The sequence below is a fragment of the Crocodylus siamensis genome, chromosome 4 (assembly GCF_052110815.1).
Source record: "Crocodylus siamensis isolate JL-2025a chromosome 4, ASM5211081v1, whole genome shotgun sequence".
NCBI lineage: Eukaryota > Metazoa > Chordata > Crocodylia > Crocodylidae > Crocodylus > Crocodylus siamensis.
In genome coordinates this window covers 182773239-182795403 of record NC_143398.1, presented here as the reverse complement: position 1 = coordinate 182795403, position 22165 = coordinate 182773239, and the positions used below count along the sequence as shown (strand labels likewise).

The 22165-nt window shown below is 43.4% G+C and overlaps 1 protein-coding gene across 1 annotated transcript; it reads right to left on the bottom strand.

The window, feature by feature from the left end:
- Positions 1 to 449: 449 nt before the first annotated feature.
- On the bottom strand, positions 450 to 19499 carry FLACC1 (flagellum associated containing coiled-coil domains 1). Its single transcript, XM_090045122.1, has 11 exons — positions 19443 to 19499; positions 17724 to 17860; positions 16633 to 16721; positions 12776 to 12837; positions 11569 to 11621; positions 10991 to 11090; positions 9901 to 10004; positions 7559 to 7621; positions 6069 to 6158; positions 2712 to 2821; positions 450 to 2238 (listed from the first exon to the last, which is right to left on the bottom strand). The coding sequence occupies exons 4-11, from the start codon at positions 12807 to 12809 to the stop codon at positions 2094 to 2096; spliced, it is 699 nt and encodes a 232-aa protein (XP_089901248.1). The 5' UTR covers positions 12810 to 12837; positions 16633 to 16721; positions 17724 to 17860; positions 19443 to 19499; the 3' UTR covers positions 450 to 2093.
- Positions 19500 to 22165: the final 2666 nt, after the last annotated feature.

The window sequence follows — 22165 nt, the reverse complement described above, 5'->3', positions numbered from 1 at the left end:
GGATACTAAAGGGGTCTGTTGGTTCACGGGGTTCCAGAGGCAGCAGCTGCCGACTCCGTAGTCCCAGAACTGGTCAACAGCTCATGAATGGGATAGTCTATAGGGTGTCCGTTGGTTCACGAGGTTCCAGAGCCAGCCCTTGCGTTCCAACAGTGGAACAAGTCCAAAGCTAGGTGCGGCTGCTGGCTCCTTAAGTCCCAGAACTGGTCAACGGCTCATAATTGGGAAACACAAAGCAATACTGTAACACAGTGAATCGTTGTCAGTTGTCGGATTTCTGAGGCCTTTATCTTCGCTGGGATACGCCCAGGCGGGGAGGCTGAGAACCGGTCTGCGGGGTGATCAGGCCCACAGAGTTTTCCAGTTGTCGTCTCTGCTGCTTCCTGCTTTTTGCCTCTTTTATAAATGTTTGTTGGACTGCCTCTATGACACTAACTATAGTATACAGATAGGATAATTTTCTTTTACATAATTATTGCTAGGCAGATTTTCTACATAAGTTTCATTTCTGCAAAAATGACACTTTTAGATAAGAAATGAAATTTACAGAATGCGCATGTGTAGCTTAATGCCAGTGGAGAAAAGTACAAAGCATTCATTTTGATTAACAGTCCACTTCAAGGTTACATAAATGTGAGAGTGCCGCGCGGCAGTTACACAAAAAAAAGAGAAAATAATATAAAGTCTTTGCTAAAAACTATAAGACAGTTACAGGTTCCAGTTTAGGTTCATATTGGCTGGGCAGCAGGGTTGTGACTTGGGAATGAGGGGCAATAGCATATCATGTCTGCTTAGCACCTCAAAGCAGTTGTGGGGGGGAGAGGGGGGGCAACCACAGTTGGACCCACGTCTTGGTGAGTGAGGGGGGCCACAGCAGCTCTGATTTTTCCATGATGGAAAAAAACAAAATCAAATGCCAAAATATATAGGTATTTAGAATTTATTATAGTGATTGAGGTACTGGCAGGCTTCCAAATTGCTTTAAAGTTGTAAATAGATCAATAAAACATTGTGTTCAACTGATACCTAGATCTCTATAGATATCAATATCTCTAGATAGATATAGTGGCCCTTTGTTTTAATTGCAGACTTTGCAGTTTTAACCAGAGAATTTGCAATTTTCAAACAGAAAACCAGGATCCCTGGTGACCACTCAATTCCCTGTGCTGGTTGCCAGCCCCCGTTTTAGTCATTTCAAAATTCTGGTAATCTGGGTAGCTTCAATGGGGAAAAAGACTTTTCTCCTTTACATCAATGCTCGTAATGGTTGAAACTATATAATGTATTTTAAACAATTCAGCCTAAGCCCCTCCGTTTGGGCTCCATTTTGCACATCACTTAGGCTTGGAATCTAAAACCAGCCAATCTGTTTCACCAAGTTAAGGCAATCATACCAGGACATAGATTAAGACATGTTTGGAGGTGGGGAAAAATTCCTACAAAAGAAAAGTGCACTTTTTAAACCATGTCAGTGAGGCAGAGACCAGCTGTAAGTGATCCCCACATGCGTGTGAATTTCTTCCATAAAAGGGTTTTTTCCTCAGTCATTTTTATCTAAATGGGACTACTGATGCTTCAGAATAAAGCCATTACGGCTTGCTTTGGAGTGCACTTGTGTGGAAGCTATCATGTTACTCAAACATTATCTGGAACGGATGGTCCAATAGACAGAACAGAAATTCAAGCCACCATCTTGAATTCTATTCATCAAATATTTTAATAGTTATAAAAGAATCAAATACTGATTCAATAAAAACCAGGACATTCCAGATGTCCTGAAGGAAATTTGTGCAACACCAGGAATTACATGAAAAATACTCATAATTGCCTCAGTAAAACTGCAACGTATGGTTGCTTTCTTCAGAGTGCTACAAAGCTGCAGAGTTTCAGTTGCAAATATTAGAGACATAGGGCACTAGTTTTCACAGTCAATTGATTCCTTCAGTAATGTGAGGTCTCTTACTGTGGTTCAGTTAGTAGACTGATCAGCCTGACCATGCAGCACATGAAGATCTGACATGGCAATGAGTGGAGGAGGTAGAGGCAAGACTGGCAGCAAAACCAGGGCAATGTTCAATCCCATGGAACCGCACCTACTGCAGTGTTGGTATTCTTGGAGGTGGTGGCCTCTTTGGTGCCTCATATTCTTGTCTCGAGTCACCAGAAGTGGAGGAAAGGGGTGACTTCTTGGGCTGGACAAAGGAAGGCATCCTGCCAGAAATCAGTGGGCAACTGGCTCTGGTATGAGAAAGTTTAGATATAAAAACACCTATCACAAAGCAGCCTAGTAGGGGGAGCAAGGACAACAAAAGCGAGCTATAACATGCTTATGCATTGATTGCTGCTAACTCAGACTCTAGACTGAGGGCTCAGACCTGGAGGTAGACTCCCACACTCATTTCTCTCAAGTTTCTTTGTATCTGACACAAAGAGATATAAAAGCTATGAGGTGCACTGATTAATCATAAGCCTCATCTATCTTACAGAGATGTACTGTGCTTAAGCAGTGCTCATGGATTAACTAAGCTCATTTGTAACTGATCTTATGGCAGTTACTAAAAGCAAAGACAACACCAAAAAGCTCTGCAGTTATGCAGGTAAGAAGCATGCACACTCCAGTATGAACCCTGCTGTTCTTGTGAGTTAATTCTAAATTATTTCTTTGACCATGCTTTGAGTTATTTCTCTATATTATGACATTATACTCCTACCTCAGACTGATATTTTCCATTGCCAAGTTTGCAGAACTGATTTCGAGTTTTTCTTCAGCTACCGAGATTCTCCTCTGGATACTTCTCTCCAGTGCTAGCACATTGGCTCTCTGAGGAAAAAGCAATACCAACTAGTTATTGTCTTCCTCTTACAGCTGAACAGCATCACAGCTGGAAGATCCAAAATAGCAACAAGGATTAAGGATCTGGAGAAATCAGTCTGCACCAGTCTAACCAGAGAAAGTTTTGAACTATAAGCAAGCTGGTATCCCTCACCTCCTTGTTTTTTTTAACATCGCACAGCTCAAGAGTGCGAGCACATGCGTGTGTACATGCACGTGCACATTAAGTAACTCAAGTTCTAAGGTCCATGATGATTGAAACATGAATGAAAGCTGGGCAGTGATAGTGTAGCAGTGGGGCCCATTCCAAAGACTCAGTCATAAGAGCAAAGTGGGGGAGTCAGTCCCAGTTGCCAGTCAAAGCGGCACTTAATTTCACTTGCCTTTCACTTCCTTTTTGCTTCTAAAGCTGCCACAACATTCATACCCCTGCAAACAGAATGCCAATGAATATACCTAAGTAATAATTAGCCAGGCAACAGACCATCCCTGCTACTAAGGTCTTTCAGCTTATTCTCCATAAAACTAATTCTTCAAGGGTTATTAAAGACAATTTACCGCAAGATGAAACAGAATAGTCTAGCCCTCCTCGGGTACATAACTGGCTGGATTATACCTGGCAAACAGTATTTGTATTGTAACAAGCCCTTGTCAAGCTGAATGCAATGGGGAGAGGATGCATATGCACCTTGGAGAGAAAGCAAAAGAACAAGCACAGAAGCTTGTTAGTCACAAGAGCCAGCTAACAGTAGTAGAGATCCTCTGAAAGACCGTAGAAGTGAATAGTTGTAAGTCTTTCTAGTAGATTTCCATTAATGGAAGATCTGCTCTTGTGAAACCAAGGGGAAAATCTACCCCCTACCATGACAGTCTGAATGCAGAAGTAGATATTAATAGAATGTCAAAGAAAAGCATGGGAAAACTCTGCTGGAGAACTGCAAGCTCTAGAAAGAACAAACAATGGAAGCAGTGAGAGCTTGCATATTCGGACACGTTCATCAGTTCTGAAAGAGCTCTTTAGCGTGAGGGAGTTTCTCATTAGGTGAGACAAGGCCTTACTGCATAGTATTAAAACAGATATCCTCAGCACAGAGGATATCTGGGTAGCAGGTATCCCTGATCTATGCCTTTCTGCCTTTGCATATGCTTGTAAACTCGGTAAACATATTCTGCTTCAGTAACATCTGTGGCTGGATTCCCCAGACCTCCAATATCTGATCCTCACTCTAGCCTCTCCCATGTCTCCATTTTGTGTTCCACTCAACACCCTGCAGCCTCTAACTCCTGCATCTACTACTAGCCTCCCAAATTCAACATTGTTCCTCTGATTAAGAGAAAGGAAGGTGGCTTGCAAAGGTTTTTCATGGTAATAACTTAAGTTCAGGAGTGCTTATCCAAAAGACAGGGATTATTACACCTACCAGTTAAAATCCCAGTCAGGAAAAAAGTACAGAACTTAATGTCCGAGATGCAAACTATTCTGACACCAAGCTTAAACACAAGCCTATTTGTTGTTTGGACAATATCCATACCCCCTTAACTCTGTCTCTGCTCCAACTAATCCACACTTTGAGATCACTATATTCCAGCTCAGAGAAACTGATCCATGTGTTTGTAGACTGCTGCAGTGGAATTCTGGTCTGAGAAATTACTTTGAGCCAACTAAGAGGGAAATCAATGCTGTTTCGCAGTCATCTCCAGATCAAATGTGAACAGTTTATAAAATAAAATGTTACTTAAGACAATATTTTCAAAAGCCTCCATGTGACTTAGTAAAATAAATTCCACTATAAAAAGTAATGTAGGTACTTGGGAGTCTAGTCTGTGCTGAAAAATCAACAGGGCTTAAAGGACTTTCAAGTGTTTGGAGGATTCTAAAAGTTGTGCCTTGCCTGTTTTCTTCAACTAACAGTCCTCCACACGTATGATGGGATCAAAGTATTACTGAAGACCAAGGGCCTCAGTGTAAAGTCCTGGTCATTACTTCATGTCCCCAGTGACACCTGGTAATCCTATTGCTGTTGGTGGCATTGTATGCTGGTAACGGAAGCTGGGCTGTGACAGTGCAGCAGTGGGGCCCATTCCACATGGAAATGTAGTACACAAGTTTGAATAGAAGCCAGCTCACTTATTCGCAGCCACATTGGCTCGCTGGTGTTAACAGAATTAAAAAGCATGAGCATTTTGTTACCAAAGTCAGCACACCTGACAGAACACATGGGAGGGAGGAAGAAGGAGGGCTTCTCTTCACAGCAGAAAGTCTGATTAAAATACATAGAAGCAAAGAAATTCAGGTGAAGTCTGAACGGCTGTGTCCTCACCCTACACATATGCTTAGACATCTTAGGTATCTGCAAGCTTCCTGGCTAAGTTCAGACATTCAAAGAGCCGAGGGTGGAACTGGTCTAAGTTACACAGTTTTCTGTAAGCAGCATAGTTTAGATCAGTATGATGTTATGCATTAGCTGTGCTATAGTACATGTGAGCAATGCACTTCTACCTTCACTTCGCAAGTCAGGATTTTGGTGTACACTATGAGGCTCAGACTTCTCAGTACTGCAGCCTATGCCTTCCCTAAGCTTAAACATCTCTGCCAAGTCCTTCAAGCTACCTAGCAATGGATCAGGGTTTTGATGTATGCTGTCAGCACTGAAGCATCCAGTTTTCCCTATAAGGGAAAGAACGCTGATGCCTTTCTGCCTTTCCATTTAAGAAATCTCCACTCCTTGTCTGTGGCTCTTCTGACCCTCAGGCATGCAGTTATCTGCTCGTGTCCCTTTCCATTCCCTAATAGTCTGCTGTAATCATGGGATGGCTGTTATACAACCTGAGGAAATAGTCTATTAATGGGGACCACAGCCAACGCCTGTGATCCATCTATCGTCTCCAGCACAGGCCCATCTCCACCGTTATGAATTTCCAACTGCCACCAAGACAAGCCACTGGTTGGTACCTTCATTACTACATTCATTCAGAAAGAGCAGACTGTATAGATCAGGATAATGGGTCCATATGGAAGTGAAATAATCTACTTGGTCTCAGAAGCTATTGCTCAGCATGGCTTTGAGGGTACAGGAAGGAGCATGGTGTTTTACACAGCTCAGTGGAATCTCGGTGACTCCATATAAAGCAGCCACCGCTTCCTGTGGTCCTACTGGTGGAACCCCAAGAAAGTCAGCAGAGAACCCTGTTTTCATGACTTCTTGCACTACAGGCTCCCGCCAGCTCTTCTTACCTCATTCTGAAGTTCCAACTGGGTCATGTGCAGCGCCGAGCTGAGCGCTTCAAGTGCTTTATTCTTTTCCTTCAAATCTATTTCCAGCTTCTTCATCAGATAAAAAAAAATCATGGTCTCCTTTAGCTACAGCACACTTTAACATCTATAGCACACTATACAACATAGTTCCAGCCAGCCCTTAATAGCCATATTCTTTCCCTCCCTGACTCCCCCTGAGTTACCTACTAGTGACATTATTGGTACCACTTGGTGGAAGGGGGAAGGGAAGGAGTGGGAGGGGAGACAGCAGCAGGCTGAACAGAAGCAAAGACTTGCTGTATTCTACTTTACATGCTGCTTTTACAGGGCAGATTTGTTCCCATTCTTTGGATCCAGTTAGTTACTTGCAATATCCCCTTATTTAATTTGGCTACGTGGAGGTAAAGCCTAATTTCAGCATATGGGCTTGATTTCTCCTTCCCACACAAAGCTATGGAGGCTGAAGGTCACAGAGGACTAGGCTACATGTAAAGAGGGAGTCATTTTCCTGGGCTCCCTCTAAAGGTTGGCTGGGGAAGTCCAGCTCTTAAGTTACTGCCATGGATCTAGATCAGTGGTTCTCAACCTTTTTTGCACCAGTACCCATTTGTAAACATTGATGACCAGTCCCAACCCAGTGCCTCTCATTCCCAACCCACTGGCCCCTGGCCCCAGCTTCCCAGTGCGTAGGGCGGGGTGAGGTGTGTGTAGAGCATGGGAGGCCCCAAGCAGCCTCTTGCAGGCTGGAGCTCTGCCAGCCTGCATGGGAAAAGGCACGGTTTCCCACATTTTTTTCCTTTAAAGTAGAATCCATTTTTTTAAAGTTTGTTGAACCATTTTTAAAAGTTTGCTTGTGACCCTTTCATATATTCTTGTGACCCTGACCCCATTTTGGGTCACAACCTACAGGTTGAGAAACACTGATCTAGATGGCCTAGTGCATGCACTAAATCCTTAGAGTTTTCAGACAAGTTAGCTATCTCTGGCGGGCCAGCCGTGCCCTCTGGGTCGGTCTTTTCTGGGTAGAGTGTAGGTGTTCTAGAAGGACCAAGAGAACACTGCTGTCAAAGAACCAGAATGACGCTCTCTTTTCATATGCAAGTTGCCATTAACTCCACTAAATTGTCCTTCTCCTATAATTAGGGGCAGTGTACACAGTGGAAGGTGATCAGAGAGTACCACAGGACCTTTCTAAGAAAAAAAACAAACCCCCCCACACCCCATACCTATCTTGTTTCATCTACACACGGCCTAAGGTGCTTCTGCTTTATTTTAATAGTCTGTGCTCTCTAGCTTGATAACGCCCTTCACAGTTGGGGAAGATCAGCCATAGACACAGACTTCTTGATACTGCAGCCTGTACTCCTCACAAGCTTAAAACCTCTCCCAATTCCCTTCAGGTGCTTGGTGATAGCACGCTACTCCCAAACCAGCATGTCCCAAATGGCATACAGTTGCTCCATACTTACCTCCCTGCACTTCTGCAAGTCTTCTATTTTTGCCACATCTTCCTGGCGCTGTTTAATAAACTCCTGAAAACAACACAGTTTGTACAAAGGTCAGATCTAACATTTCTATGCTTGATGGCAAACACCAGCTTCAATCTGAACAAACAAGTCAACAAGTTATTTCAAACTGTTCAGCAGAAATACAAGCAAGTGGTTAATTGAAAGGTGTTTACCATTCCTCACTCCTACGACACCTGGGATTGAAAGGAAATATCCTGTTACTAAGGGGTCTAACCCAGGTTACCCTCCTTTCTTGGTGTTTAGAGTACTCGGTCCTTGTCTGTAGGGCTGTGCAAAGCTTCGGTCCCCGATTTGATTCAGCAGAAATTCGGCCCAATTCATTGGCTTAATCTCCAAATCCGAATGGAATCAGAGGACCCTTTAATCTCTCTGAATCTATTTGGACAGATTTGGTGATTCACACGTAGATATAGCTTTAAATGTTTTTTCTACATACCTCTAGGTAGCAGGGGCTCTGAATGCTGCAGCACTGGGCAGCTGCAGTGTCCCACAGAAGCACGGGGGGCTCCCTAGTGTGATCGGCAGCAGACCCGAAAGTGGATCAGAGCACTTCCAAGTCCACCAGGGAGTGTGCTGGGGGGGTCATCTGCACCCCCCTGGCTCGGCAACTTGTGACTTGTGGGTCTGGGGGGCACCCAGGGTCCCCCCAGTGTGCTCCCCATCAGACCCAGAAGTGGACCAGAAGTCCACTGATATCACCCTGATATCTAGTCCGCTTCTGGGTTCGCTGCCAAGCACACTGGAGATCCCCCTGTGCTGCTGTGGGACACTCCATCCACCGCAGCACTGCAGTGATCACAAGCCGTGCTGCTACCTCAAGGTAAAAGAAAAAACTTTTAAAGCTGTGCCTATGTCCGAATCAGTGATTCGCCAAATCAGCATCAAATTGTCAGATTTGGGTTCGGCCGAATCGAATCGGGGACAGCGATCTGAATCAACAGATCGAATCACTGTCCCCAATTCTGGTTGAATCTGAATCCAAATAAAATTTTGCACGCCCCTACTTGTCTGATGGCAGCTGGCTAATGGGTAGGGCTGCTTGGTTTCTCACATTCAAGATGGGATCACACAATATTTCAAATGGCTCAAGAGGAGCTGCCAAGAAAAAAAAAACACCCAAAAACCAACAACACCACTTGGTATAATCAGCTGTAGCAAAGTACTGCAGCTGCAATCACTATTGCCCATACTCCACCCCCTTCCTTGAATCTGTACACCTGCTTTTCTGTCACACTGAAAATTTTTGTATGTTTTCACCATTATGTCTTCTGCCTTAACTTTAGTTTGACCTATGCTTATGTCCACCACTTCCCTCCTCTTCAAGTCTGATAATTTACCTGCTCTGCCACAACTGTCACTTTGCCTCCCTCAGCTTCTCCTCTTATGTTCTACGGCCTCAAACTTGGTTGCCAAGCTGACACCCCTCTTAATAAAGTTCAGGATTTAACTTTACATTTGAAGGTATAAAGAAGAAACCACAATTAGAACAATTCCCACACTAACAAGTGAAAGATAAAATGACCATCATAACTTTGAGGAAGGCGCTCTTTGGGAAGCAAGTAAGAGGAGAAACCTGCAGACACCAGGAGTCTATTGCTAAAGCAGCATCAGTGACCACTAAAAATGTAATGGATGCCACCATATAGCATTTACACAGTGTTAAACACCACTTCCATCTTGTAACACTCCAGGAAGATGGGTCATTATCCCCCTTTTATAGTAAGTGCATGCTGAGAGAACACCCAAGACCCCTCCTTCACTAGCACCTTACTAGTTGATTAGGTTGGGATGGTCCAATGAATAGGACACTGGGTGATATCAGAAGATCTGACTTCTATTCGTCAGCACCATAGACCCATTTCACATGTTTGGGCCAGCCTTTTACCTACATCTGAGATCTATGGATGAGATAGCCTTACCAAATCCCTACTCCAAAATGTATTGATAGCAGCATAGTGATTTTAGTATTGGATCAGCTTTGAGAGATGCCCAAACAAGCCTTCTGAGTCTGCCAGGAAGTAACACAATAAATGACAGTTCAGGTGAGCACAGTATTGTGTTTTCCTGTTTGCCAGTTATGGTTGTCATTTACTTTACCATGCTACATGCAATCTCTCTACACATAATTATATTGCATTAGGCTCCTAGAAGTCTTGTGCAATGGGAGCCTGAGAAAAATTCATGCATTTATTATATCCTTGCTTCTTGGCACCAACAGCTCAGGAGAAACTGCAAATAAACATGTGACTTCAGAAGTTTCATTCTTTCCCAGAGCTAGTTACCTCTCTCTCTTGCTGGTAGAGTTTCTCTGTCATGGAACTATTCTCCTGATGTAACTTCTTTATTTCCTCTATTTCCTTCATAAAATTCTTCATCAATGCCTGCTCTGTGGAAAAACATGCAAAGATATGATGGGCCACTCCCTATTAATCCTTTTGCATTTCACAGATTAGGAATACAAACATGCAGCAGTGCACCATATCTGGATGGACTCTGTCAACATGCAGCCATTCTCCACCACTAATACTGTGGCACCTGTATGCTGGATGGCAAAATGCATCATGGACGGCCCTGAAGAGGAATGTTCTCACAGTCACCTCCCATTTCTACAGCGTGTGCATGTGTGCTCTGTTATTTCTCCAGTCACTGTATTTTTTCCTCCTCTCTTCCATAAGGTAACTCTGGAGTAGTCACTGATATCACCCTGCAAAGCTCAATTACATAGTTAACGTGTGATGTGCAATGTAACCTGGAGTGCCTTTCTATCAGGGGTGCATTTCCCACTCAGTGGGCCAGCAGGAAAGAAGGGAGAGCATTCCTATAGTGACTTTATGGAGAAAACATCTCTTCTATCCTAAGACCTCATTCACATTTACCACTAAAAGGTTATTTCCATGCTGTTTTTAAATCCCTGAAGTTGCATGGTTGATCTCAACCCAGGAGTACTTTTTTCTAATCAGGGATTGAACAAAGGACATCTCTTAGAAGTCATAGACAGATTGCAAACACTAAAGCAACTTGGTATTTTATTCAGTGAATGAAAAGGACATAATCAAGAGCACCTGGTTGTTTTAAAGCAGCCAGACCCCAAAATATCTGAAAATGATTGGGGTAATCTGGGAAAAGTAAAGCAAGCCTAGCAGCCAACAAAGGAAATGTGAAACCAATGACCATATTGGCAAGGGGACTTGGAGGAGGTGCAGTACGTAGATCTACTTATGCCTTATTTATTTTGATTTGCTACACTTCTACCCAAGTCTCCCTTTTGGGGAAAAATACTTGTCCTAACACCTGGGGACTCTGCCTCCCTTCCTCCCCATCCCTCGAAAAAACCCAATCCTCCGGTTTGTAAAGCCAAATGTCATTCCTTACTTTGCTGTAGCAGTGCCTTCTCCCGCTCAGTCCTCTCACTCTTCTTCCATTCTGCCTGCCTTCGCAGCCACTTCTCCTCCATTTCATCAGAAATGCTGTCCTACATAAAGAGAAGCCCTTGTCTTAGAGTAGGACGGAAAGAGACTATATGCATTTGCAGAAACCCTTCCAACAAATTGAAGACTCCTGCATCTCCCCTACTGACTCTGTCTTATACTACAAAAAACACTTTGTAATTATTTCTGTATCTGTTCCTCCTGAGAACTTTACAAGGGTGTTCTGCTTCAGGCTAGGAGACAGTGACAGCAGGAGGAAGATGTTTCAACAAGTAGCAGCATCTGTGGTCTCTGAGTATGACTTTATCCTTCTTAGGAGAGACATTTCACCACCTCTAGAAGCACTTGAAGTTATGCTCCATGATTCAGAGGGCGTACGCCTCTTCTCTGGCTTTCTGATATACTTCCCTCCCTCATACACAGAAAACAGAACAGAGCAGGGAAACACCTCCCATTAAAGTCATTAGACTAACAGGGCCTCACCTACTTTCAAGGATCACTGCGGGGTAGTTGAAATCTTACCTGATACATCCGGAATGCATTCCTCAAGTATTTGTATTGCTTCTCCAACCCCTCTGAGCAAGACAGAAGGACACAATTATGGAATATGGCAATTTTAATAATCCAAGTCTCAGCAATTGGGATTTATACTAAAATCCTGGATAGAAGTCACAGGAGAATGGGTTCTGCATCTTATCCCAGGCCCCACAAAACAGCATTCAACAAAATGCCAGGTAAGCTTTCCCTGGATGTCATGATTTGCTTAGATACCTGATCAATCAAGAAAATGGATGAGGCCTTATCTGGAGTAAAATCTTTCAAGAACACCCATATAAGGCTTCGGTGCCATTGGATCTGGTCAACAGCTTTGATTCTGCCTCAAATGCGGCCCCTACTCAAAATTCACCTCTCAACCAGGTCTATTTATTTTTTCAACATAACCCCGACATTTCAGAGATAGGGCACTCTCCTACACCGCACATTCATCTTTAACAATTCTACCTCCCTCTGCTGCCCACTGGCAACAGTCCTTTTCCAACTCTATTAGCATCCACCATCAAACATGGAGGACAGAGTGAAGCAGCCAGAGGAGAACTCAGTTGATGTGTGCAGCTCACAAAGTAACCTTGAAAACACAGATCATTACTTGCATAGCAATACCCATTTTCTCTTGTGCAGTCGCCCTCTCGGTTCTCAGCTCTTTCCTATAACATTCCTGTAATTCAGCCAGTTCTGAACTGTGAGTCTTTTGGAGTTCCCTACAGAAGTAACATACAAGCAAACCACATAGATACAGGTATCCTTATGACACAGAAGTTCTCCTCTGACTACCCTAAAATTCATAGTGGTGATGTGGTTACATCATGTGACTGACAAGTGCATGTCTATATATAAATAAGATGCATATATCAGAAAGCAACGTAGGTAGTCTATGAAGGTGCATAACTATTCTGCTTTCTGACTGACTTCAGGCTAACATGACTACCTACCTCTCTCTCTGGTTAATGAGGCAGCATTGCAATGTGTTTTTTGTTAGATGAGCAAGTTTATGTGCATTATATATAGCACAAGATTATGAACCCACGTTCACTCCATCAGACGCTGTCTTGTTAACCCATCCATACAATATGTAAGTCCTTATACAGACAACTAGAAGTGTGCGTGGGTGTGTGCACATGCATGCACACACGTATGTGTTTTCTCTCTTCGTGTAACATAGCAACCATACCTGATCTTAGTCTCGTGCTCCTTTTGAATCTCATTACATTTTTCTTCCATCTCAGTTTCCATCTTCAAAGAAAAGAAGTAGTCATTAGGGCTGTGCGAAATGGCACATTCCATTTTGATGGTTCAAGGGAACAGCATTCAGTTTCAAATTTAATTTTGAGTCGAAACAGCTGTTCCATTCTGGCAAAACAGAAAGGGTGTTTCGAAGCTGTTTCAACATTTCACTGGGGATGGAAAGTCAGCCTAGCTGGGCTGACTTCCCATCCCCCATGCTACATCATGCATCCCCCATGTTAGATCACACTGGGGCGCCAAGCCAGCCCAGCTGGGCTCCTCTCCCATCCCCATCCCTTCCGTTCCCATGTGATCTAGCACAGGGCATGGGAAACAGCCCGGCTGGGCTGCCTCACCGTCCCTGGCACGATCCAGCTGGGCTGCCTCCTTCCCCCGGTGTGATCTAGCACTGAGGAAGGGGATCTAATGTGAGGGCTAGCTGGGCTGACTCCCTGTCCCCTGCCAGATCTTGTGCTGGGGATGAAAAGTCAGCCCTGCTGGACTGACTTCCCATCCCCAGCCTATGGTCGAAACATTTCGACTTTTGAAACGTTTCAACTAGCCTTGTTTTGTTTCAGGGCTATTTTGAAAGCCTTTGTTCCAATTTTGCTGTTTCAACCTCGAAATTGGTCAAAACAGTATCAAAACGAAACAGCCAGTTAAATTCCACACACCCCTAGTAGTCATCACTAAGCTGCAAACATACCTACCTTGTCATCAGCAGCAGAAGAAAACTTCTGCTAGAAATATATCTCCAAGCAGGCTACTGAAATCTGGCCTGAGATGGGCTCAGAACTACACCTAACCCATTAAACTGCAATTCCAATCTTGAAGTTTTTTTCCACCATTTTTACCATTAAACAATATGGAAACCTTTGAATCCTTGGATGCTTTTGCAAGATACTTTTCTTTTCCCAAGAGATGGCCCATTTGTATAGTGTCACCAGTTGAAATCAGAGCAATTCAAAGTACACTTCTAGAACTTAAAGCAGAAGGGCTATTCCATGCGAGAGCTCCAAAGGTGCACAAGACAGCAAAACACCTATGAACTCAGGTGGTTTTAAAAATCCCACCTGCCCAAAAGCTGCTGTTGCCCATGATGAATACATATCTACATACCTGGATAAATATGCGTTCAGGGTATGTTCATACTGCTTTCATGGTGCTCCCAAGGGAATACCACTGTCCACCATGCCCCATCCACCCACTCCTGTTCTGTGTGGATCAACCCCAGAAATGAGGCAGTCGACATCACTTTCCTCCTGCTACTTTTGAGCATGCTGGAGATAGAAGAGCAGGGAAGCTTCCCTGCTTCATTTCTGGAATTAGTGCGTGTGGAGTGGTGCTCCCGGGAGTGCTGCAGAAATGGGATAGACTATTGGTTCTCAAGCTTTTTAGTCTCATGACTTCCTCCATAATTTTTATGATTTAGTGTAACCCTGATTGATAATCACTGTGCTAGAATCTAAACTCACAACAGTTATGAAGGGAGCCTTGAGGGTAAAAAGTTTGAGAACCACCAATTTATCCGGTGTTAGGTAGCAGGGGCAGGATTTCACCCTGCTGTGCCCTGTTCTTTCCATCTTCTGCCTTCTCCCCGTCTCTAGTCTGTACCTGAGGGGTAAATGTGGTCCCTTCAGCTGAAGCCCATGCTCAAGGCTCTCGCACACTGGTGACTAGAGCCATCTGCACCTGTGGCCCCTCCTGTCAAGCTCTGGGAGCATGGAAGAGTTTGGAAAGCACACCTCCACAGCCCTACAGCAAAGCACACTGCTCAGAGCTTGGGGGTAACTTGTACCGGGGCTGCTGGGGGGTGAGGGAGAACAGCAGTGGCAGTCCTGAGAAGAGCAGCTGTGGACACTGCTTGTCTTTGGGACACTGGGGCAGGCATGGAACATTGAACTGGGGGAAAGAGGGCACTTACCATCTTGCACAGGGGCTCAAGGGGATCTTTTATCACCCCAGTTAAGAATCATTGGTATAGACACCCTCTGTGCCTTGGCTTCTGCATCTCTGGGAAAAGCACTAGACAGTGCCCTTCCTCTGGACACTGAATCATTTACATGTAATTTGGCCAGCTGGGCTCTGTGGACCATTCTGAAAGGATCCAGGACATTCTGCATGGCCTATTCAGTCTATTTTATGAGCGACTGGGATTTGTAGCGTACTTTCTAGAAAGAGAAAGGCAACAACCAGTGGACCTGCCTGTTTCTGAGAGGCCTTGTGATCTCTGCATAGCTGCTCCAACATGTCCGTCAGCTGGGCAACCTGTTCCTCCAAGTCAGCAACAATATCTTCCCTACAAAGATACACCATCCCTTCATCACACCCAGGGCCTGCTATTGGGACCACCTTGTTGCATCAGAAGGACCAGGGGTGAAAATGGGGAAAATATCACTATCAGAATGCTCTGGCTGGAGCTGGTCTTAGCTCTTCATTCTCCCTGCTGCTTCAGCCCACATAAATTGGGAAAAAGAGATGTTGTAGGATAGGACTCTAATTCCTTTCCCCACTCTACCTTACTACAGAGGCTGAGGGTTTATTGCACACTGGGGCTTCCTTTTACATCCTTTTGGCCACAGCAATTTATTTCCTATTCCCTTCAGTACAGGAAGACTCAGACGAAAAGCAGGTTTTACCCCTCTGCTGGTATGCCACTTGCCTCAGTGATTGGGAGAGAGGCTGCAAATAGAGACAGCCGCTGATCAGAATCTGAGCCGTGGGGAAGAAGTGGAACACCTTAGTGTCTCCAGTTTAATTTTGTGCTATGTTTGGTGGAGTTCCCCAACTATTGCAACTCCAAAAGGGACCAGCCCACAACTCTGGAAATTTGATTAGCTGGTCAAGGCACCTTTTGTACTATTCCTTGTCTTAAAGGATTTCTTCTCTCATGACAGAGAGAAGGGGCATTTCTCAGCATGGAATTACAAAATTTCAGATCATACAGATAACACTGTTTTTCAGGCTGATTACTTTTTAATCTGATTGTGTGTGGTGTTGGAACCTAGCGGTCAAGAAAAACTAGATGGTGAACATTGTACTGTTCATTTCAGATATATACATAATGCTTCCATAGTTTCATAGTAGGTAGGGTCAGAAGAGACCTGAGCAGATCATTACGTCCAACCCCCTGCCACGGGCAAGAAAGAATGCTGGGGTCCATGGCACTCCCTGCCTATTAAGACCTGAAAGAAGGAGAGGCAGGGGCCAGGCTCGCATCATATCAGCAGCCATATATTAAGATGGACACAAGAGCAATGGTAATAGAGAAAGCATCAGCACATTTAAAGGAATATATGCAATTGAGTGTAGCTTAATGGACATCATGCTTGCATAAGTACTAGCACCTGAACCAGAGCTAGACTCAGCATGCACCTCCCACAAGGTTTGGATGTGCTGGGTTCAGCCACCTCCTCTGCGTGTATCCAGCTCTCTTTAGAAGAAACCCTGGTCAGTCCTGTTGAATGGCTGCTAACCAAACACCACCTGAACATACACACCATTCTTATAAGATCTTACATTTAAGAATTGTTTCCTTTATGGGGGATGTACATTGAGATTCCAGCATCTAGCCCTCATTTCATAACAAAATGGGAAGACAACAAATGGTGCATCTTCAGGGAGAAATGAGGATATTACTTTGTATGTAAAAGCACATCTTACTGTTGCCAGTCAACCAAGAAGCAGCATTCAAAGGAAGGAATGAAGTCAGGTTCCCCGCAGGTGGTGACAAGAAACATACAGAAGGTAAAAAAAAGTTCAATCCATTTTGACACCCCTCCCCTCCAAATAACCAATACTCACGTCTCAAGTTTCACAGGGGGTCTGCAAAGAGAGTAAAAGAGGAAACGGACATCAAACTGGTGCAGGTTGAATCAGAGCAGATGATGCGTCTGTTGTGAAACAAAAAGCTGGATGTATCTAAGTGGATCATTAAGTTTTCTCATGTTTATTCCCTGAGCAACTGCTCCAGTATACATGTTTACACAAAACAATGACTAGGCCCAGACTGTTCAGCTTTCTAATACAGACAGAGCATAGTTCTGGAAAGTAGACTGGTTGGAAGGCAATAATTAGGTACTTTAAAGGCAAGTCAGAAACAAAGTATTCATTCTTCTTACATTGCATGAGACCTGACAATTAACACACGTATGAGGGTGGGTGCACCAAATCACTGCTGCTTGAAGAAAGCAGTATTTAGACACTGCTTCTCCTAAAGGTGGAGATTATCAGATCTCTTTACTGCTCCTGCATTTAGGACTTGAGTAACACTTCTCTCTCCCTAAGGCCTGGGCTTTCCCATTTTTCTCTATCTGTTATTTATTTTTGAAAAGCTTCTAAGACAGCATTTCCACATCCCACCCCACCCCACCTTCCCCACCTTGGCAAGAAGGAATCAGACTCCCTTCATTGAATAAAAGTCATTTTAATAGCAGCCCTCATGTCAGCTCCCATTTGATCTTGGAAGATCATTAAGGCTAAGAGCAGGCAAGGCTTGGAAAAAATTGGGCAAGTCTTGCAGAAAACCTGCAGAGGTGCTATCAAACTTACCAAGCATGCCCAGCTGTTTGACATTTGTACAGTTGTTGGAGGAAGATATTGCAAAATGAGGAATATGACACTGAACTCACACAAATTAGAAATCCAGAGCAAAGAAGTCCAATTCTGTCTGCTTACCTAAAGTAACTGGTCTTCCAATTTATGCACATAAGAGATGAGTTGGACTCAAGATCTCTCCTTCAATGCACGACCAATTCTGATCTCATGTTAGCTTTTTATTGGTGTAAAAACTGGACTAGACAGAGGCCTATTTGCCCATGTAGAGCATGTTCATTAGGGAAAGCTTATTTGGAAACTCAAACAGCATTCTTGCCAGTGATCTTGTTTTCTATTACCTTGGACTGATAGGTGGAGCTGGTTCATCAGCAGTTCTTTTCATTTCAAAAAATCCCTCCCCTAGAGTCACATAGAGATGTTCTTTACTCCGGGTGAACTTGTAGCCAGGTGAGATTTCTACAAACTCCACTGAAGCCTAGGAGCCAAAAGAAAAAGACCTTTAACTCAGGAAATCTACTATCTAGAAACTTAGATCCATTAAAAAACTATTTTAAATGAAACAAGACTTCCTTAAGACTACTCCAATTGCCAGCATTAAAGAACACAGACCAATATTGGCAATATAACTATGGGAAGCGTCCTCACATAGGGCATAGACACATTACCAAATTCCCTGGTATAATTTACATCCATTTCTACATCAATTTAAATTACATTAGGACCAGGGACAGCTGGACACCGACACATTGATAGCTGGATAGAGTAGGCAGTTATTACTGCACCATGCCATTAGGCGGCAGGGAAACAGGTTCCTATAAGAGAACTATGCTGAGATGGCTGCACAGTCATCTAGACAAGTATAACTTACACTGGTTGATTTTTACTCCTGATTCTTTCCGAAATAACTTTACACTGTTCACATTGTCTACCTGTTATTTTTTTATGCTGGTAAAACATCAACTAAAACATTGCCTGAGTTAGCACTTGCACTAAAAGGAAAGAGCATCGTGTGCCAAATCAAGCACCTTCCATGATGCAATATAAGAAGATGCAGACTCTTGTACAATTTAAACACAGACAGTTATGGAGTAGGACTAGCACTGAATTGAATGGAACAAGGATATCAGTGCAATGATGCATACAGCAGGTAATTGCATTTTGCATTAGCTGAAGCTTCAAAAGGATCTTGAACCACAGTGCTAAGAGTGCATTCCAGCAGTCCAGGCAGGAGGCAACAAATGAGTAGCTGACAATCATATGTCCACATTAAAGTGAAGGATATAATTTCCCAACCAGATGAATAAAAACTGTGAGGGCTGGGGCCCAAAGTCCTACAGCACCAGACCATGAACTAGTTCACCCAAAAGAAACCATAGCCCTTCTTTCTGAATCAAAGCACAACTCTTCTAAGTGGTCCCAAACAGCTCATACCACCATTTTTGCACATTCAGGGCCATCACAGTGAGTTTGCTTTCAGCTAGGGTTCCCATCTGGCTAGACAGAAGAGGGGCAGTATAGTATAATATCTTAAATTTACCTCGACTCTTAAATCCAGAATTCCTGAGTGACCTGAAGTCACACAAAAGGTCATGGAGCCTTTTAAAGTTACGTCACATTTCTACTGGATTTAAAGGGATGCAACAATCAGAATGCAATAACTTTGTTTTATTTTCAATCCCCTGTTTTTCTTCTCTAAAAGATGTGTATTTCTATGCCTACAATGGAACATGGTTGCTAACGTCCTGCTGAAGACCTGCTCTTCAGATTCCTAACCTGGACTACGTAACAATCGGAGACCAAACTGATTACAGAAGATCCAGCCCAAGTTGTATCCCTCAGATGAACCAAATATAGCAGCTACTAAATTCAGATCAATATTTTGCTTCAAGAATCTTTTCATTAGTTCAAGAAATTACTTAGTGCACTAAATTTAGGACTGGAGTTTAGACCCTTAAAAACTAGAACATATTTGAGGAGCAGGAGTGGAAAAACAGACTCTTGACTCCTAAGTTAGGATCTTTTTACCCTTCTAAAGTAAACATTACTATTTTACTTACATCAGGAGGTTCTCGCCGACGTTGTGGAGACCCATCTTTTTTAGTGGAGAATATTTTCCTACAAATAAAGAAACCTTGCTCAAAGAATTGCAGACAGCATAAAAAATTGTTCAGAGAAAGCAATGCTTCATTTCCAGCATTATAACTATGAGCATGCAGCTGAAACAGCTTTTGTGGGCTGTCAGGATGGTGCAGAAAGTCCAAAGTGCTTAGCTAGGTATTGTTTTATGGATGCAGTGACCAAACTGAAAGGTTTTGAGTATTAGTGGAAATCGATTGGAGTTAAGAGCATATAGTCTTTTAAAGGTTTCATCGATTACCTTGCCTGAGGCTCAAGCCACATTCAGTGAAGATAGGATAAGCAAAAAGAAAAGAAAGAATAGGACAGCACTTTGCAGAACAGGGAATGTAATTTAGTCAGTAAACCATGCGGGTGGGAGCCACTGTTATTAACTGGCTGCTCAACAGTAGAGATGTATCCAGAAAACTTTTCTATGATTTGTAGTTTTACAGAAGTCACAGGTCTCATGGCATAGAGAGGAAGTTGGAGGGTAGAGATGCACAAACCTCCTTGGGGTATTCAAGTTTCTACAGCAAATTGGATTCCATGCAACTGAGCACTTGTGCTATTGGGGAAAACCAAAGAGGAATGAGGTACAGGCTTGTGAATCTCTCATGTCTTTCTTTCAAAACCATCACCATGAAAAGCACTGTAGTCTATAGATTAGACAGCACTGGAGGAGAATAACAGAGATTCAGGGAGCTTAGAAGGCCAAAGGAGACCTTTCCTTAAAATTGCTCAGTGCAGAAGATGCTTTACATTAAAAACTTCAAGTTCTTTTGTTACCCTACCCTGCATAAAGAGAAACTACAAAGCAGGCAGAAAAAAAAACTTAAAAAGGTACTGCTGAAAGGTTGAGAGAGAGGAATATTAAAACCCACAACCAGATGGCATGCTGCTTCTTCAGATTTAAGATGTTAAGTGATTGTTCTTAGCTTTGGCTGTATCTGCTTCTTTCCCAAACTGAAAAATGGCACTTAATACCATAACAGCTTGTTTAAAATCAATCCCAACTATACAGTTTGTCCAGTTACTTAAGACTGTGTACATTATTGTGCAATTAAAAAGCCGGGCTGGGCAGCCCCACTGTGATGCCAGCAAGCCCCCTCTGGGCAGGAGAAGACTTATTCAAACACTGGCTTGGAGCACAGAGCAGCGGCTGCAGCCAGGCTGGGCAGTCCCCACTATAATGCCAGCACTGCTCTGTGCTTGGGACAAGCCCCCTCCAGGCAGCAGGAGGCTTATTCAGCTGCTGGCACTGCATTGAGGTCTGCCTGGCACAGCCACAGCTGCCACTTGGCCTGTGCTTGGGGCCAGTGGCTGAATAAGCCTCCTCCTCCCGGGAAGGGGCTGGCTTGGCGCAGAGCAGCAGCTGCAGCCGTGCCAGGCAGACTCCAATGCAGTGCCGGTGGCCAGCAGCCAGCATTCGAATAAGCCAGCATCTGCCTGCTGGGCCTGCTCTGCCTGGGGAGCAGAGGAGAGGGGCCAGCCTGGCTGGGCTGGAGTGGAGAGCCCAGCCCAGCGAGCATGCTGGGATGCTGAGGGTCTCTGGTTTAGCTTAAACCTAAAAGGGTCTGGGACAGACGTTATGTAAACCCGTTTGAGCCAAATCAGTTAAGTCTTTCAACCAGGTTTATTTCAAACCAGTTTCAGCCATTTTCAAACTGGTTTATGTGCACTGAACATCTGTTCTGTTACAGATTTAAACCAGTTCTGATCACTTAAACCAGTTTGTGTGTAATGCCTGTCCCTAGCCCTAAAGAGTTTGGGTTTCTGCAGCAGTTTGTTAATGAAGAAATCTTAGCCACTAGAAACGCTAGAAAATCACTGCATCTTGTATACTTTAAACCTTCAATTTTCCCCTCCCAAGAAAAAAAAAATACTCACTTTGGTATGTTGGGAGGTTGTACAGCAGATGGGAGATTATTACAATCTTTTAAAATCACACCTAGTGGAGAGGACCTGATTAAAAATATAAACAGTATTTAGAAGTATTTATGCTATGGACACGTCAATCTTATTAGGCAAAACACCAAAAACAAAATGGTTCAAAATTTTTCGCTGAAGAATAAAAATGCTTTGAAAGAGACGCGGGCATAGCGGCAAATCTTTCCTACGCTAGGGAAACAAATCAGCAGCTTACTGGTGCCCTCCCTCTTAGATTCACTAAAATATAACCAATTTTACTGCATAACACTCATTCACTTTGTGTAAAATTTATTTTGACACAGAAGCAGATTATGTTAGTTGTATAAGACTTGCCTATATAAACTGAAAAATACATAAATACATAAATAAATAAATCTTTCTGTGTCTACATATAGCCTAAAAGGTGTCCTGCTTACCTCAGATTCTGTAAGCCTTGTTTGGCCTTTATAATTCTTTTACTCTTCACATTTCCAGGGTCCCAACAGGCACAACGTGAAGAGATAGAGTGAGACATGTCTGCAATTTCAGGAACCTTGACTAATTAAACAATTCTAGGAAAGCTGAAGAAGTGTAAATTTATAAGAATTTACTAGATTTGGTATATTTTGCATTTCAAATAAAACATTTTATCATCTTATTATGGAGAATAACCCACCTAACTCTAAGGACAAATGGTGAAGGCTGAATCTAGCCAGTGCATATGCACATGCATAGGTGGATCTAGGGTTTTGAA